Here is an 18,688-nt window from a genome sequence, read left to right as displayed (position 1 = left end):
AGCACGCAAGTCTTGCTGAAAAGCCCCATTTTCCAAGAGTGGCTTAGAGGCCAAACTGTTACGTCAGCTGGGTTGGAAATCTTCAGTCTATCCTGCTTTCCACGGCATGAAACACTGGGGTGCAATTGCTTTTAAACAACACTATTTTCAAGAAACAAAACAGCGATGATTCCACCTGCCAGTCTTTTCAGTTCTTCTGTGAGAAGGGCTAACTGAGCCAAGAAAGCATCCGAGAAGTCAAGCGATGCGCTGTTGCAAACCTCCAGAAATAAAGCAACACTAAGGGTCTCGCTTCTGGTAAAATGTGCATTTCTGCCACACTATTATTCCTTCCAAGTCAGTTTTTACTAAGTGTCCCACATATGCCCTTTGCTCAAGCGACAGGATATCCTTCATTTGTCTGCACAAAGTGCAGATGAGCACTTCTTCGTGTTGTTTTCCAAGTCGGCTGATGGGAGGGTCAGCAGGGGCCGAAGCAGCTGCACCAAGTAAAGGAAAGGTAACCATGGCAACCCAAGTTATCTGCATCCTCCATGTATTTCCTTCTCCCCACCCTACATCATATCTTTCCCACCCAAAACTCAAGCCGATACAGGCAGTGACCAGCTGGCAGGATGGGGACTGTGGCAGGGTCTCCTGCACCCAACGTGTCTTGCCGTGTTTCGGGACTCACCACTGCAGGCTGAGGTCATCAGAAAGAGACCGAAAGTGTAGAGAGGGGTAACTTGAAAAAGGCAGAGCTCTTCGCTACTGTAGATGGGGCGCTGGATATGTTGCCCTTGCTCCAGAGTTGCAGATTCATTGATGCTGCTCCTGGTTTTAGCTCTGAGCTGTAATCCTTCCACAGCAGCAACAGCTTCTCCGTCTGCACCCCACATCAAACCCAGCTACAGTTTTGGCCGGACTTTCCTGGGACTTGATAAATGCAACGCCTGCATTGGGACATCCATTTGCAAGAAATTCTTTAAAGAAGAAATAAGGTCAGAAACTCAGCACAGTAATTTTTAAAGCATTCTGCATAGTAACTTAGAAGTTGCCTGTTAGTATTTCCAAGTACTTTAATGAGAGACAATGCAAAGAAAAACTTAGCCCCTGGTTGCCATTACAGTGCCTAGTAATTTATTTAATTACTTTCTATAAGATGCTGCTTTGTCTCTTTTCTCTTAAAGCCACACAGACACGATCAGACGTCAGCCCTGAATTATAATCTGAAAGCAAGAGTAAAAGGCACAACTTTTGGCATAAAGAGTGGCTCCAAAACAGTTCAAGAGAGTGATGGGGGAAGGAAAGAGGGAAGGAAGAAATCAGTTTGTTAGATGTACTGGAAGTATTTTATTATGAGCAACTCAGTAAAGGTAAAGGGGGTTTAGCTTTATATGCTTCCAACATACTATGTTAACTACAAACGTATAAACATGCTATATAATTTTGTACCAGGTGCAAGAACACAAATGTGCAGAATTTCACGTGCATGTTAACTAAGATAAAAAGCAGCCTAAACCTGCCTGAGGCACAAGGAATTTTTCACAATAGGTTTCTTATGCGCTCAAAAATAGATAGGGCTAAATTATTAGTACACTTTTGGGAGGTTTCTGTGAGAACTTGAAGGCAGAGGCAGAAATTGCGTCTGCCTCAAAGTCGATGAGACATATGCTGTCCAAGTGGTCGTCAATTGATCCAATCAGTTTTAGGCTGAAAAGCAGAGCATATCTGACGATGGCAGGGAAAATGTTGCCAGTGTATTTGAGGAGAAAGTTAAAGGCAGTGCTTGGCAGAGGAAGGGTTTATTTGGTCTGATAAGATTTATAGAGCCATATGCACTTTCTTTTATAGATATAAAAGCCTGAGGGAGAAGAACTGATTATAGTAAAACTGTATTTTTAATGCTATAATGTAAGTAGTATAATATTGGACAAATCACCATTTCTATCTTAAACTATCCTATAAAATGTAGCATAGTAAAACCATAAAGGTTTGTCCGGGGTGGACTTGTAATACCAAACATCCATCCTTCACTTGCTGCTGTTGGAAAAAGGCAGCTCATGGCTGTACTACGCCAGGGCACCCCTCGCTGTGGCACACCGGGGGTCCCAGCCATCATCACTCTCTTGGCTTTCAGTCTCCCCCAGCTCGTGCCGATGGTAACACCAGGCCGTGCAGTAACTCAGGTGCAGCCGCACTGAGAAGGGCCAGGCCAGCAGTGCTGGGTTTCTCCCAGCCCAGCACAGACTCCTGTCTCAAAAAAGCAGGATAGATTTGCAAACAGCATGTTCAAATGGCTGACATGGGCTGCTGTGGGTCTGCAGGGGCTGGGAGTGTGTTTGGGGTATAGCCTGCCCTACATTTTATTATCTGCAGCGGGGTGGCACAGGGGCTGGCTCCTGCCTCCTGCAGCCCCTTTGCCACTCGCCTGTGCAGGTTTTTAGGGTCCTACCACCAGGTACAAAGCAGCTTCCACGGGTGCAGTTTGTTGCAGGTGCACTGTCTCGGTTACCCCCGCTTACCCACTGAGGAGGCTGGGGCCATGCAGGTTCCTTCACCCCTGCCAAAAGTAGCAGTAGCCTTCTGCAGTGAGCATCTGCCTCTGGCTGCACTGGGGGGTGGGAGAGAGGTGCTATGTGAGGGCAGGCAGAAGGCCCCCACGCTGGCTTTCCTCGGGGAACAGAGGGAAAGGGGTGCGGGTGTGCAGAGGGTCCGAGCGGGGTCTGGGAGTGCAGAGCAGCAAACGTGGGAGCATGATGCTTCTGCCTCAGGGAATGTAGAGGGGCTTCCTAAACCAGAGGTGCAGTTGGCTTCCCGCAGGCAGTGCAGCACACGAATAAATGATAATGTATAGCTCTGCTCAGAGCACTTTGGAAGGGGTAACTTTCAAAAATGTGTTTCTGAGCAGTCAGTCAGCTTCAGGCTGTTCTTCGCAGGGGTTAAACTTGTTCTCCCACTTGATTTCTTAAACAGCCAGGATTTTTTGGCAAGTGGAAGCTTAAACAGGGGAAATTTCGGTGGTGCTTATGCTCTTTGATCCACCCCCGTGTACCTTTTGACATGTTCACAAAGGTAGATGGCACTTGGTGCTTCTCTGTGTTAATCCTGATTGCTTCATCAATTTTCCATCATTTCCAGGAGCTGCAACATGCATTCAGGCTTGACTAAGGAAGATGTGGGTTTTGTTCCCAGAATGGCTGGTGACACATCATGTGCTCTAATGTTCTTTACTTCCCTTATCTTTGCCCAACTTTATCCATCTGTAAATGAGAATACCAAAGCCTGCCTACCAACAGACAGCAGCAGAAGTTTTCATAGAACATTAGATTTTCAAAACACTGCGAAACAGAGCTGACCAAAACTATTTGCAAAATTGTGCCAATGCTGGCAATGAGTTTTGGCCAAAAGTAACAGGAAGGAAGTTTGGAAAAGCTGGAATGCTTCAATTTGGTGCTTTTCTTATATGGCATTCCTTTATTTTTGGTTTTAAGGCTTAACTTGTTAAATTATCATCTTTAAAAAATGTAAAACTCCAAATGCAAGCAAAATTATTTTGGCTGAAAAAAAATACTTCATTTCATCCAGGAAAAAAAGAAAAACAAATTTGGTTTTCTTCAACGTTTAGTTCTGGGTTGATCTAAAATCTGTAATTTGTGACTCAGTTATTCACACAGATCTTACTGAAAGTCTTAATTAAAGTGCATTCAGGTCCTTAGCTAAAACGCTTCATACAAGAGTGAATTATTGTTACAGCACAACTTGATGATGAATCTTGAAAGTATCTAGCAAGTGTGCCAGGCCAATGCTGCGCTGCCCAGAAATGATGCCAAATACAGAATTGCTGCGGCCCATGCCGGGTTCCCAGGCCCACGTGGCTCTCCCCCGGGAGCTCTGCGGAGGAAATCACTCCATTCGTGCTCAAACTAATGCTCAGCCCTGGATTTCACACATCCGTGCCCTGCCTTCATGTGGGAGGCAGTGCTTTCCTGGTATCTGCCTAACGTGAGCTCCCCTGAGCACACACCCTTGAGCCAAATCACAAGGCATTTTTGTGCTTAACTAAAAAAAACAAAAAAGAAAAAACAAAAAAGGAAGAAAGAAAGAGAAACCCAGCCCATAGCCATCTCTTCCCTGTACGTGCCTGGCACACCGCCCCTGCTTTGCAGATTAGGCACTGGGAGAGGACGTGATGCACAACAAATCACAGTGAGGCATAGCAATTATTCTCTGCCCTTCAGGGCTAGCACAAAAACCAGACACCCCTCTTCCCCCCATTCCACACCCCCCCCCCCGCAAAAAGCAAGGTGTTTATTTTCATGTCAGATTCCCTAATCACAAAGAAACTTCAGTTTCATATTGGGCAAAATGCCCAAATGAATGAAATGCCTGAACCCCCCACCTGCTCATGCAAGAGTCCAGGCTCCTCCGCTTCTGGTCAGTCTGCATCTCTGTGGCAAATCCTTTGAAGGAGGCACGTGGCTAGAGCTGGAAGCCAAGGCAAAGCAAGCACCAGCATTTCGGGGAGACAGGCTTTCCCTCCCGTGCGCAGGTCTGTGGTGGGTAAGGGGAGAGAGGTGCTACCTTCAAGAAGGGTCGTGGGGAGGATGATGGTCAATCTCTGATCATGGAGGGTGGCTAGCGTCACTGAGTCAGTTATTTGCTTGAAATCAGCAGAAATTAATCCCCCCCAAATTTCTCTGTGCCAATCAGCTTTCAGATTTGTCAATGTCTTTTCATCTAACTCCAGCTAGCTGATCCTGCAGAGAACCTCTCGCCTCTCCTGTTTCACTTCTGAGCTATCTGCTTTAATTTATGGTGGGATTAAATTAGAACGTGCTTTCTTACGCACTCGGGCAAGGAGGTTAGGGCAGGAGGTTTTAGAGGCAGCAAACGCATGACGTTGGCCAAACCAAAGGTCGGAGTTCAGCCGCTTTCCAAGAGCGGGTTACAGACATATTTACAAAATAGGCACCGTGCTCCTCAGCTCCTGCATGTGCGACAACATCTGTGGGCAGGGCTGAGGGGGCTGCTGAAACAAAAAAAAATCACAGCCTAATTACCCAGCCCATATGCTCCCCTCCTGTGCCTGTGTAGGGGGAGCAAATCAGTGCAGGATCTCCGTGGCTACAGCGGTGCCACACGCCCAGGGCACACGTCTCCCTGTCCCCCGCATTGTACCCCAAACCCTGATGCTGCCTGGGGAGGTCACTCATCCCGGCTGCTAAAATACAGCTAGAGATGCTGGACCTGTTGACCCCAGTACTGAGTTAAACCCACTACCTCAAAACGAAAGGTCTTTTTGATATTCCCAAACGCATTTATTGTCAGGAGGTTTTGTCATGCAGTGTCCCTTAAAGTGTTGAGCACTCCCTTTTTGGGCCCCTTTCTCTGGGATTAAGGAAATTTTAAAACTCGGGGGATTCCCTGTGAACCGAAACCCTGCACCCCTCTCCCTTCCCTCCCTCTGTTTACATGACCCAAAAGACACCATTTGAGCGCTCCATCCCCTGCCCCATGGCACTATTCATGACAAGGGATGGTTTAAGCAGGAAGCAAAGATGGACATTTTTTTCCAGAGCACATTTCCTTGGCCGACATCTTCGTCCGGCTCTCCTCACCCCGGCGCCCATGGCGTTGCTCGGCCTTTGCCGTAGGATGGCAGGAAGCCCCTGGGGCTGGCAACCGCGCTGGTGCTGTGGGGGTGTCCGTGTGGCTTGTTAACCCGCTCTCCGTGGGGTTCTCGTTTTGGTTTGGCAGGTTTGACACCTGGCTTTCTTCTCGTTTAAAGCTGCCCCCCAGCTACCTGCTCAGCTACTCGGGCAACTATACCGACGATGCCAAGAGCTGGCGGCTGGTCGACATCACCCGGCTGACCTCCAAGTACCGGCACGACCGGGCTGACAAGCGCATCTGCACCTCCCTGCTGAAGACCAAGACCTGCAGCCTGGAGCGCGCCCTGCGCCGCACGCACCGCTTCCAGAAGTGGCTGCAGGCCAAGCGCCTCACCCCTGACCTGGTCCAGGTCTGTGCTCCGCGGCCCCCGTGCCCCCCACCAATGGGGGGAGCGGGGACCCCTAGGGGGGTTGCCATGTGGTTTGGGGGTAAGGGGAAAAGGGTCTGAAGGAGATAAAGGTGCAATTTGCCAAGTGGAGGGTGAGCTTAGGCAGTGGCTGGCTCTCTTCCTCTTGCCCTGGCTGGTGGAGAAGGGGCAGCCCTGTGTCCCCCCGGCCGAGCCCACTGCCACAGGGGAAAAGTAAAATGAGGCCCTGATGGGAAGAAAAGCGCTGCAGACCGGGGCCAATCCCCCCCAGCCACGAGTAACCCCACGGTGCAGCCTGGCCAGGGCTGAGGCTCAGCCCCAGCAAGGAGGGCACCAGCTCCTGGCTCTTCATGCAGGCTGAGGCCGAAGGCTCATGGAAAGCCATAGCACCTGCCGGCTTCAGGCACGGGAATAACACAGGGACATGCACACAAACATGGCGACAGCTCGAGTGGGGATATTTCTGCTGGGTTTTTGACCAGGGTAGCTCGGACCACTCTGCTTGTGGCCGGCAGGGCGAGCAGCACAGGCAGTCGGAGCTGGAGCCTCGATCCCTCACCCGCCTGTCATCTATAGCAAATGATGTCAGGCGCGAAGAAGCACGCTGCCCTTTCTGTCGCAGTCCTGTTGTGTCACGGGCAAAGCCAGGACAGGCGCACGGGGGGTCGCTGTCACCAGACAGACAGGCGGCCATGGCGTGCACAGACAAACACGCAGGCAGGGCCAGCGGGGCAGAGCGGGCAGGCTCCAGAGGAGGGACGGTGACAGAGCCCTGCCCATGCCGAGGGCTGCCACAGGCAGCCAGGGACAGCCAGCAGGCACACCAGTGTGTTTTGCAGCAGCTGGCTTGAGTCTGAGAGCAGGAGTCCTCTCCCCAAATGCACACACATCCCCTCACCCCATTCAAACAGCAGCATATCCACTGGCAAGGCACAGGGGCCAGGGTACAGGCTGGATATACTCTAAACAAGACTCTGAAAGGCAAAGAAGGATTATTCCACTACTTCTCCCCAGTTCCAAGAGAGAAGTGGCTGTGAAAAAGGGACTTATTTTTTTTTCCTCCTGCCCGCACGCTGCCACATCCACTCAGCTTTGCTGAGTGCTAAAGATGTGCTGCTTTAGCTGTTCCACTTCTGTTACCCCGTGGAGCCACACGCCTGAGGAGGGAGAGCGGGAGACTCCATGCTGCAGCAGCAGGAGCAGGGGCAGCACCAGGGCTTTTGCCTGAGCTGCTCCCAGAAGGACTGACTCCAGGTACTGACAGCCTCACATGGGAGGTTAGCCTGAAGCCAGCACCCTCCCAAGGGGTGACGTGCAGGATGACGTGCTCTTTGGAGCTAAGCTATGCTGTACTTTGGCTAGCAACCTCGGGAGAAGGGGCAAATATGTGTCATTTCCACCCAGAGCATCCCTTACCTGAGTCTGTGGGCTGTGGGCAGGGACGCTTCCTCCCTCCCAGCGTGGCAGGCAGCAGCGTCCCAGGCACCCGCCGTCCACTGCTGTCCCCCAAGGCAGCATTGCAGGGGGCTGCGGGAGGGCAAGGCCGGGTGCCAGGCATTGCTGGAGTGTCCAAGGGGTTTGTGCAAAACCGTGCTGCCCCCACAGCAGTGCTATGTGAAACAGGAGGAATTGAGAGCTTAAAACTTCCATTCGCTGGGTGCAGAAGTAACTGGAGAAATGTAGCTCTGTGGTATCTCAGATCTGCTGCAAAGTGAAGTCATTAGCTGAGCCCAAATCCTTCTCCTTAAAAGGCTCTTGATGTGCTATACAGCTCTCCCTACCCTGTCCTTTCTGAAGCTGAATCCCCAGATGAGCTGGCTGGATCGCACACGCATATGCATGTATATATGCATCCACATGTATACGCATGTACATATGCATACACACATACACATGCACGCACACACACGAACGCCCATGCAGCACCATGCAGAGGCACTGGCTTGAGCACCCTGGCCTTGCACGGATTCAGTTTGTCCCGAGTGGTCGAATTTACCCAAGCAGGAACAGGAAGCTGAGCTGACTCTGGCTCTATGGGTGAACATGGGGGGACATGCCCGGGACCACGCGACATTTCAGCAGCCCCTGCAGTATTTTAGCTGGAGAGGGGGCAGAGGCTTCAGAGAGGCCCAGACCTTTGCACAGTGGCCTCAGGATTGCTCTGCTCGTGTTTTCATGGTTCTTTGGTTCTGTAAATCAAGCAGGGAAACTTAACTGGGATATAAATCCTTTCTAACACAGAATAGAATTGAATATACAGAGGAGCATAGCAATCCAGAGGCCATGGGTCCTACCCCCACCACCTCCAAATATTGGTAGCAATCACTATTTAAGATCAGGCATGTGTTCCGCGAAATGAATGCTGGTCTCACAGTGGTCTGAATTGAAAAACATCCTTCAGCAACAATATTTCAGACATGCAGTGTGTGTGAGTTTGCATGAGACCCAGCCCTGTTACACCCACCACAGGTTACAGGGTGACCCCGCCCAAGCCATCCAGCCCCACAGAGACATACATCGCTGCAAATGCTCACCTGCAGCACTGCTTTCTGGCTTTTTTTTGGCCCCCTCTCTCTTTTCAGAGGTGTTAACAGCACACTGCTGTTGATGCCTAACATGCCACCCTGTTTCACAAAGCTGTGGTCGCCCAGCAGTGTCTGTATTCCCCTCCTGTAGCTTTTCCTATATAGCAGCACCGAGGAGAGCTAATGGGCTCAGGTAATTTTGTCTCATAGAGCAGAGAATTACAACGCACCATAATGTGCTCAAATCAAAATGACAGACCATGAAGTAATGTTTTTTCACTTTACACTGCCTGCCCTGCCTGACCCAACTATCAGCTGTGCTGCCTGCCACAGTGATTATTTCACCCGCCACCATGAAAATCTTTATTGAATGCAGCAAAGTCTTCAGTGTTAAGATCCAGCCTGCCTCAGAGATGAGCAGGATTTAGTTGGGGCTCAGCCTGCACAGTAGCCCCAACCACCCATGGCTTTGCCCAGGAGCTCATCAGCTCAAACCATGCCATGTGCATTTCTTGTTCAAGGGGAAGAACAACAAAAAAAGCAGGTTAGTTCCAGCACAGATTACCCACAGGACAAATTGAAAGCCCTGTAAATTTACAAAACACAGCCTGGAAAATGCTGCAGGAAGACAGAGAAAAGCAATACCAAGGTGAAGCGCCAGCCATTTTCAGCCACTCTCTCCAAGATGGACTGTTCGAAACCGTTGACTGGCACCTCCACCAGCCCCTGGCAGAGGTGCCAGCACCGTGGTTAGGTGGCCAGTGCATCCCTCTGCTCACAGTGCACAAGCAGCAGCTCGCGGATCTGGCAGCTGGTCCATCCTAGGGAAGGACGGGCTTTACCAGGCTCCCAGAGCCGCCTCCCAGACCTGCCGCCTCTTTGACCCTGCACCTCACGGTCAGAGACATCCTTCTGTAAACCTGCCAGCACCACCCGCACCCCACCCCCTGTGACAGGAGGACAATAGCAGCGGTGCCTGCAGTGGGGACCAGACTTGTGGCTTCACAGGGTGTCCCCAGTTTCTCTGTTTTGGAGGCAAACAAAACCCTTGGATTCAAACAGTCCAGAGATGCATGTGCTTTGACACCTACGTCCAAATGTTTCCTCCTGGATCCCACCTCAGACTTGGTCATTTGGTGAAGCTGCACCCAGGTGGAGGCACATGAGGCAGGAGGCAGCTGTGCTCCTGAGCTGTGCCGTCCGTCCTCAGGCTGGCTGAAGAGAAAGCAAAGTGAGGAAAAGTTGTCTTCCAGAGGTCATCTTTATGTCAGAGTGAAATCCGGGTGCATCCACACCAGATGCACACACATAAGCGTACAAGGGTGTTTAAAACACATCATAATGGGCAGTAGGGAAAAAAATAATCACACCCGAATGTAGGTAGCCATTGCAGGAGCTACTCATTATGGGGTATAAAAATGTGGAAATTTAATCAAAGTAAATAAGGAGCTTTCCATATCAATGACAAACAATGCATCAGGCTGTCTGTCAAGTCATACTGCAAAGGACTTTGGATATTGTGAGAAAAATCAGTACCTCCAGTGTATCAAGTATGTGTTCTTCAGATTATTCTTCCATCTACATCTTTTTGTCTGTTTTATGGCTTCAGCTCTTTTTCTGCTGTAGAGATGTCAGAAGGGGAGGCCTCCCTCTGCTGAAACACTTGAGCGGGTACTGAACTTTGTACATTTGAATAGCTCTGGCCCCACTCTCCAGACTTGGTGGATGGGCCTTCATTAAAGCATAGGAAGCTGCACAGATGGTTGATATGTGGCAGCACCCAGCCCTGCTCCTCTGCTCCTGCACCACTGCTGGTATGCCTGGAACAATTCCCCAGAAAACGAGCAGCCCTGGCCACCGTGTGCCCATGTCCATGTCTGTCTTAACAGGATGAGCTCTGACCTTGGAAGCAATCCTAATTACAACTTTCACACATTCTCTGCCACCATGGTTTCTCTTCCTCCTGTACACTCTTAAGGGTCTCAGCTTTTGTGTTGCAAACTCCTGGAGGCAGCAAGGCTTTCTAACTTGGGCTGCAAATATTTGCATATACACTGAGCTGCCAGATACTTTCTCCACCTTTTGTCTCTAACACAGCTCTGTTCTCCTCAGTTTTTCTCACTTCTCCTCCAAAGGGAAAGTGACAGAGTCAGCCACAACACGCCTGCAAGCACTGTGAGACAGAAATCCATAACCATCACTTCCCTCCCCTCCTTCTATGGTTTTAGATAATTAGTTGAAAAAATACTTTCTTGATAAGGCTACACCAGAGGACAGAAGTGTATGAAGACTTGTAACTAGAATTATTTTTGACAAATTCTTTTATTCTCTTGGGGAAAAAACAAAAACAAAAACAAAAAACAAAACATGGTGAAACAAGGCTGCAGTTTCGGTTGAGTCTTTCAGGTAGTTTTGACCCATTATTGGCATTCGAGGCTTGTTTCATGCAACCGATGGCCAAGGAAGGGGTGGTTGGGACCCACTGAGGCTGGCAGGGAGGCAGGGAAGGAGACGTGGAAGGTCTGGTCCCCCCTTTCCACTTCCAACCAGCAGAGCAGCACACTCCTTTCCTTGTTGGTTCATTTCTTTCTCATGGCTGGGTAATTAAGTGTTTTATGCCAAATGAACAGCTTGCACAGGACGGGTTGAGAGAGCCCTACCTCAGCGTTACCAAATGATTTGGGGAGATCCTCAGTCAAACCTTTGCTCTTAGCACGAAGAATGGCAGGGAGCAATGCGAGCTCCAGTGCCCTTTCCTCTGAAGCACATTTCCCAGCCATCAAATTATAAAGAAAGCCCAAAAGAGTAAATCTGGCTACTGGCATTTGGAAGAAAAAGCCTTAGCAAAAACATAATTCCCTTCCCCAGGAGAGGCATGGTAGGGCAGCACTTCTGTGCCACTATGGGCAACTCTCCATATGTCTGCTCTCCTTAGCTATTAATGAAGACTGACTTCAAAACAAAGGCCTTTTTCGACTACTCAGGTATAAATTTCTATGCCCTTTGTCCCAGCCATAGATTGCTTGTGCAATTTTACAAGCTAAACCTCCAAATCTGAAAGGCGAAATACAGTGATGGTTGACTCCATTAGCCCAACGATTCTTTATTTGTTGCTGGTATTTACAAAAAATAGGCACAGGCTGTTGGTTTTAATAGTTAACGAACAAGTTTTCAGAGGAAAAATATATCCTGTGCTTGTACCCGCATACAGTGTTTATTTACACTTTCAAAGCATGTTTACTGACCTTAGCAAATAGTATTTCCAAGAAAGCTGCTCACAGGCTAAGCAAACAGCGAAGTGAAGACATTATTTAATGAGGGGAGTGACTCACTGGCTTAACAGCAGGGAGACCCCCCCCCAGCGAGCCGGGATGCCGGGGCTGGAAGCCTGGGCGGAGGGAGGAGGCCTCCTGGTGCAGAGCAGCGTGGTACCGTGCAGTCGGGAGGAGATGAGGTTTGCAACATCCACGGCTCTGCCACTAAGACTGACTGCCATTTTGGAAGCCTGAGCTGTGAACAGGCATTTTTGGATGGCACCGTTTTTTTTCCTAGGAGGGGGTTTGCTGTAGGGATGCCCCCATGTGTCTGTACCCATGAGCAGCTGTGCCACCGGGGGCGGAGGTGCAGTGGGCAGAGCACGAAGGTGCCTGTAAGCCCAGCGCTGGCCAAGAACATCGCGACGTCTCAGGCTGGAAAATAAACATCTTTGTCGTGTATTCCACTCTCTCCAGGGCCTGTCCAGCCCCATGCTGCGCTGCCCGTCCCAGCGGCTCCTGGACAGGATAGTGCGGCGCTACGCTGAGGTGCCAGACGCTGGCAGCATCTACATGGACCACCTCACCGACCGGGACAAACTGCGCCTGTTGTACACCCTGTCAGTGAATTCACACCCCATCTTGTTACAGGTACATACCACCTTGCCCTGGCTTGAAATGCCACCCCACAGCCCCCCTGCAAGCAAACCCTCACATGAGATGTGCGCCAGCTCCGAGCTGAGGAGTAGTCCCAGCCCTGGCCTTTGGCAAGCTTCCTAGCCTTCATGAAGTGTGTTTCTTCTGTGGGGTTGGGAGGCTGAAGACAGGCAGACTCGTGCTGTGCTCCTTGCATCAGCCTGTGAAGCTGTGGAGAGACACGGATGCCCAGCCCCTTAAATAAATCAGAACCCAGGTGGGTTATTGCACTAGTACACTGTGAAAGCCATGGTTTTACACATCACTGATACTTCACAGTGCTATGTTTGCATTGCTAATATATTATTCAAAATCACAGCCTCTTTACAAAACAGAAAGAGCATGCCTTAGTGTGGGAGGACCAACACACAGAGTTGAGGTTGAACATGGACTTGAGGAGTACTGATTTGCCAGGCTCCATATGCCAGCACTATTCTTCCCATTTGCATGCCAGTGATAACTAGCTCCATGCCATAGTGCAGCTTTGCAGAGGCATTTGGTGGAATCCCGAATACAACTGAGCCCTGAGTTTGAAGGCAGAGATCTGGGAGGCTTCACACCTCTAGTCCCCTACTGATGCACCTGGCTCCTCTTTTTCCTTACACATGTCCCTTTGGGAGTAACCTCACCCTTCCACCACTACCATCCCACCTTTATCACAGAATCATAGAATCATTCTGACTGGAAGAGACCCTCAAGATCATTGAGTCCAACCATAGTCTAACTCTAGCACTGAACCATGTCCCTAATAACCTCTTCTATACACTTTTTAAACACCTCCAGGGATGGTGACTCTACCACTTCCCTGGGCAGCCTGTTCCAGGGCTTCAGAACCCTTTCCATGAAGAATTTTTTCCTAATATCCAATCTAAACCTCCCCTGGTGCAGCTTGAGGCCATTTCCTCTTGTCCTATGATTTGTTACTTGGGAGAAGGGACCAACACCCTCCATGCTGCAACCTCCTTTCAGGTAGTTGTAGAGAGTGATAAGGTCTCCCCTCAGCCTCCTGTTCTCATTGTTGTTACCTCCAACTCTTTGACATACCATGAAGAAGAGAGGCAGCATCTGCCTGCTGCCCCAGGAGAGGGGAGCACACAGGGCTCTGCCCAGGCCCATGGAGAGGGAGACCTCATGCTCTGGGAGTCTCCCAAGGGTCATTCAGCCACCCCAGCCACAGCTCACTGGGGCATGAGGCCGCGTCTCTCAGCACTGTGAAGATACGGGAATTCAGCTTAAACAGGTGAGAAAAATATGCTGAAGAGAAATGGCTTGATTTTACGTGGGTGCCCAAAATGCCTTTACAGCAGAAGGATGAAGCAACCTTAAACATGAAACTGGATGAGTTAATAACTCTTCCTTGCCAGGGTCAGTGGTGCTGGGGAGACAGACAAGTTATATTGTGAATGGCAGAAAGCTTTGTGTTGGCACAGCTGAGTGGTCATGCGGTTTGTTTTCCAGCTGGGACAACTGCCCTGCTGGCACAAGCTGCAGTGATGTGGGGAGCCCAGCCCAGGTGTCCCCACTGTAGCAAACAGCCAGCACTTCTGTCCCTCAGACTGCAAAGTCTCTTACAAAATGGCCAGGCAGTTCTTATGAATTAGTGAAAACTGTTTTAGCCTCACCTCACCTCCAAGTCATGACTTCAGCTATGCAGTGCTCGTGAGAGACACATCAAAGGCTCCATAAAGACACCCAGAATTATCTCTTCTGTGCCTAAAATTTTCATGAATTTGAAACCTATCTTGGACTTTCTGGTGAGTCTCCCTCATGGAATAGGTCTTGAAATATCAGATATTTCTTAATTTTAAAAAAGGGGAGAAAAAATAGCAGCATAGCTACTCCAGGAAGGACCAGCACCTTCCCTGGCTGCTGGAGAAGGCTGGGCTGTGGAAGGGTGGTGAGCTGCTTTAGAAAGCAAAACAGGAGCTGACCAGAGCACTTGAAAGTCCCGGGAGAGGGAGGTGGGTCTGTGGGCAGAGTGTAGCAGCCAGAGGGCAGGGACAATCCCCCCACATTCCCCCACTCCCTGGCAGATCTTCCCCAACGTGGAGGGATGGCCCTTCCCGCGGTACCTGGGCTCCTGCGGGCGGCTGGTGGTCAGCGCCAGCACCCGGCCCCTGCGCGACTTCTTCGGCTCTGCCCCCGAGGTGGCCGCCGACCTGGCCCTCCAGCTCCTCGCCGTCCTCCGCTCCATGGGCACCAACGACCTCAACTATTTCTTCTACTTCACTCACGTGGATGGCGGCACCTTTGGCGTCTTCAGCAATGGGCATCTGTTTATCCGGGATGCCAGCACACTGGGGATTATCGACAAGGAGGAAGGTACTCGGCAGGCTCCAGGGCTGCGCTTCTGTTGCAGGAGGGCTCAGCGAGGGGAAGGTGACAGGAATTTTGTTTGTGGAGTCAGTGGCTTGGTGACCGACCATGGGCACTTACGTCCTGCCTGATCCCCTCTGTGGCTGGTAGCAGCATTCAACACGCACGGTGCTGAACGCTCGCATTTGGAGTCTTCCTAAATTACCTCTTTTTAAAGTTTTGCCACGCAAATGTCAATATTTTCAAGTAGAAATTTCAGAACTTCATTTATTTTAAGTATTGGGTCAAATCAGACTCTCTTCAGGTGCATTGATCACATTAACTAATAATCATTATTATAACAACAAAATCTCCCTTTTGTCTTTTTTACATAAAATCATATTCACTTTTCACAGGTTACATTGGTCTACTCCTAGAAGCAGAGCTAGTCAAAGACTATCCCACCAATAATTTAACAATTTTACTTTGAATGTTCAAATTTTCAAAAGGCCTTTGCTCATCTCGTACATTGAGCTGAGTAGATCTCAAATATTTAAAAGCAGCTGTCAGAGAATTTTCCACTGGGTTTCTTTTTCTTGTTCCAACAGTTATTGATGTTGACTTGAGTCCAGCTCATTGAGCTGTTGTTGCAATTTAATGATTTTGGGTAACATGGAAAAATTATGGGTTTGACTATTTGCGGTAGTTTTTATAGGAACACCACATTTTAGGTTAGTACTCCAGTTCTTCTTGTTCCTCTGCATCAGTTTGACTCGACAGACTCCTCTCCACTTCCTCTGTCAGACAGTTCTGCAGAGCTCTGTCTTTCAGAAAAATATACATATTTCAGGAGAGAGAAAATTGGCCCATATACAGCTGCAGCACAGAGCACGTGGTGGCGAAAGGTAGCCGTATCCTTTAGATAGTGACAAGCCCCGTGTTAATACAGAGGTACAGACATATGTGATTACCCTAGATTTCGTTACCGTGCTTCTAACAACTGGTTTAATTGTCTCTAACAGGGAGCCAGCTGATTGATGGCCAGCAGGAGTACAAAGATATATTTAGCTGTTTGACCGTGGACTGCCAGTCCGCCTTTGTGTCCTGTGACTCCATCGGAGAGAAGCACAGCCTCGTCATGGTGTGTCAGGAGCTTTTGCCTAAGCTGCTGAAGGGGAAATTCCTGCAACCTGTGCAGGATCAGATAGACAGCTTCCTGCAGCGCTGCGCCGACGGCCTCGCCGATGACCGGGGCATCAATGAGGCGGTTGCAAAGCTCGCAGAGCTCCTGAAGCCTCTGCGGTCTTGCGATTCCCGTTTTGCCTACCGCTACCCTGACTGCAAATACAGTGACAAATACTGATGGCTTTGGAGGAGGGGGTCCCCTGGGAAGGACGGGGATCGTGTCAGTCCCCTGCCAGCGTGGGAAGCAAGAAGGAACCAGGGTAGCTGGGAAGAGCTGCACCAAATCTGGGGCTTCCTCACTGAGGCAGAGGAGGAGGGAGCAGAGCGCACATGGGATTTATCGTTTGTCTCCCAGAGATGCATTTGTCACAAGGGATGTTAGACATGATTTAAGGTTTATGGATTATTAGCATTATCATGAGTGACAGGGGCTACAGGATTAATAAATCTTATTCACATATTTTGGCCTTGGAGGAGTTTTCCGTGCTATCTGTTAAAAAAAGTCTCTGAAGGAGCATGCTCACAACTAGCTAGATAGAGGAGCATTATTACCAAGAAAGCCTTTCTGATCGAGATAATACAAACATAATGTGGGATGGGTGGAAGCACTTAAGACTTTCCTTGTGGGGACTTTTATGTCATAGATAAACCGAACCACTGAATCAGTTCTGTACCATCACCCCTCACAGATCGCTTTTATAGAATATTTAAATGTTATTACTTTTATGGCAGACAGAAGAGAAAACCACATTCAACAGCATTAAAAAGCTGAAAGGCCGAGTGTCTCTTGAGGCTCAGTTTCTCTAATCCCCAAATATAATTACTTTTAGTCTTTCCCAAGTTGACAGGCAGCAACTGGACACTTACAAAGGTTCTTGTTTTAAGATCAGAAAAAACCCAGCTCTGGGATGTGATTGTCCAGTAGATACTTCCACACTTTTCTCTCTAATGAAAACAGAAGGAACCATTTGCGCAGGGCCATTTAAATGAGAAAATTACCTTAAGAGGAGAAACAACACAGGCAGAAGATGAGACATTTGCTTACCCTGAGCCCAGTGAGACTTGCTGAAGACTCTGTACTCCAATGTACGTGCTGGGGCACCCCTGAGAGCTGGGACATCGAAGTCCTGACCAGCAAGAAGTACAGCCATCCTCATCTGTTTGCCTTTCAAAGGAGGAATCAGCAAACCAGTTCCCAAGGTGCCACTCAGGCACCTAAAATTTGGAGTGGTGTACTCTTTCTCTGCAGCACTGCTTACCTTGGGACTAGTTGCAGGTGCCTCGTTTTGTGGGGGAAGGTTGCAAAAGTTGCAGATTAGCAAAACACAACTTTCCCACCCAGCACCTGTCAGACCCTGTCCCATGTTCTCCCTGTGGGGCATCAGAGGTCCACACCAAACCTTCCCTGATGTCTAGGGGACTGACAGGCCTCACCTGGGTTTGGGGCTTTCTCCTGAGATCCAGGTGCATGGGTGCCACAGAGCAAATTTGACTGAGCTGAGTCAGAAACTAGACTTCCTGGATCTCTCATAAGTATTTTAATCACGGAAACAGACTTCCTTTAGCCATGGCTCAAAAACTAAATCAGTAACAGCATAAAAGCAGAAAAAGGTGTGAGTGCATTTGCATTTTGTTATCATTGCACAGAGTCACCCAGAGCAGGAATGCAAGTCAAGATTTTACGTTGGCTGTGGAGGGGCTCCGTGCACACCGAGCACCTGGCCTGGGGTTCAAGGCAGGTTTTGCAGACAGATTAGGCACCCAAAGACACACACAAATATCACACTGGGAAAATCTGACCCAGGACATCTATTTTGCCTTTCCTCCTGGCATAAAGTATCAAGTGCACCTTTCACCTCTCGAGAATTAGAAACACTGAAAATAATTTGTAGGTAAATTTAGCTCCAGGCCCAGATGGTTCAGCAGCAAAAATGTTTAAATATACAGCCTAAGCTATGGCTGCAGCCCTCTTTCTTGATTTCAGTCTATTTATACATCGTGGCTCTCTTCCAATAAGAAAAACATGTCCTTCGCTAACAATCTGTTTTCAACAGTTTTTCTTGAATCTGTCTGCATCTCCGACCTCTTGGTCTGTGATTTTACCTGGTAGCCGGGTGTTATCCCTGGGCTCCTTCCTCTCCAGCCAGTCCCCCCGCATGGTGCCAAGCGCCGGCTGCCTCACGTGGCGCTGGGGGAGCTCCTGGTTCACCACCGATCTCGCCAGGATCAGTGGTGAGGTGCTGCCCACCCTGGGCTGCCAGTGTCCTCGCAGTGCTGGAGGGCAGCCTTCTTCGCGCGGTTGTAACTAAAATGCACACTGCAAAATGCCCAAAAAGCACTAAGATGAAGAACTGGCCTGGTCTGCCCCAGCAGAGATGATTTGCAAGCCATGCGTCTGCGGAGAGGTCCTCACAGCTGCTCCGTGAGTCGGGCTGGCCTCTGATTCCAGGCTCTTTGGTTTTGCCATGGCTTGACTTGCCTTGAAAGGAGGAGCAGCCCTTGCAGCTGGGCTCCACAGTGCGTTCACTCCTCTCCCCCTCTCCCAGGTGTCCTGGGCTTTTGGTGTGTTTTTTTTTTTCACCAGACACATTTTCCTTCTGCAAATGAGCCTTTCACCCACTGCACAGCTCAGTGCAAAATGTCTCCTGGGCAGCAGAGCACCCCTCTGCTGTCAAATCAGCCCAAGGAAATGCAGAGGGGATGGATGTGAT

At 49.6% G+C, this 18,688-nt stretch overlaps 1 protein-coding gene and 1 long non-coding RNA gene across 2 annotated transcripts; one reads left to right on the top strand and one right to left on the bottom strand.

Moving 5' to 3' along the window:
• Window positions 1-275: 275 nt before the first annotated feature.
• LOC135984473 (uncharacterized) lies at window positions 276-4,499 on the bottom strand. The gene is made up of 4 exons (XR_010605635.1): window positions 4,382-4,499; window positions 3,035-3,242; window positions 674-962; window positions 276-479 (listed from the first exon to the last, which is right to left on the bottom strand). It is a non-coding gene; the product is annotated as an uncharacterized LOC135984473 (long non-coding RNA).
• On the top strand, window positions 586-16,667 carry DIPK2B (divergent protein kinase domain 2B). The gene is made up of 5 exons (XM_065626802.1): window positions 586-980; window positions 5,740-6,004; window positions 12,279-12,452; window positions 14,531-14,819; window positions 15,815-16,667. The coding sequence occupies exons 1-5, from the start codon at window positions 757-759 to the stop codon at window positions 16,153-16,155; spliced, it is 1,293 nt and encodes a 430-aa protein (XP_065482874.1). The 5' UTR covers window positions 586-756; the 3' UTR covers window positions 16,156-16,667.
• The last annotated feature ends 2,021 nt before the right edge of the window (window positions 16,668-18,688 follow it).

This window comes from Caloenas nicobarica, chromosome 1 (assembly GCF_036013445.1).
Source record: "Caloenas nicobarica isolate bCalNic1 chromosome 1, bCalNic1.hap1, whole genome shotgun sequence".
NCBI lineage: Eukaryota > Metazoa > Chordata > Aves > Columbiformes > Columbidae > Caloenas > Caloenas nicobarica.
Note: the sequence above shows the minus strand (reverse complement) of the source record. Positions and strands in the feature narration are given on the sequence as shown.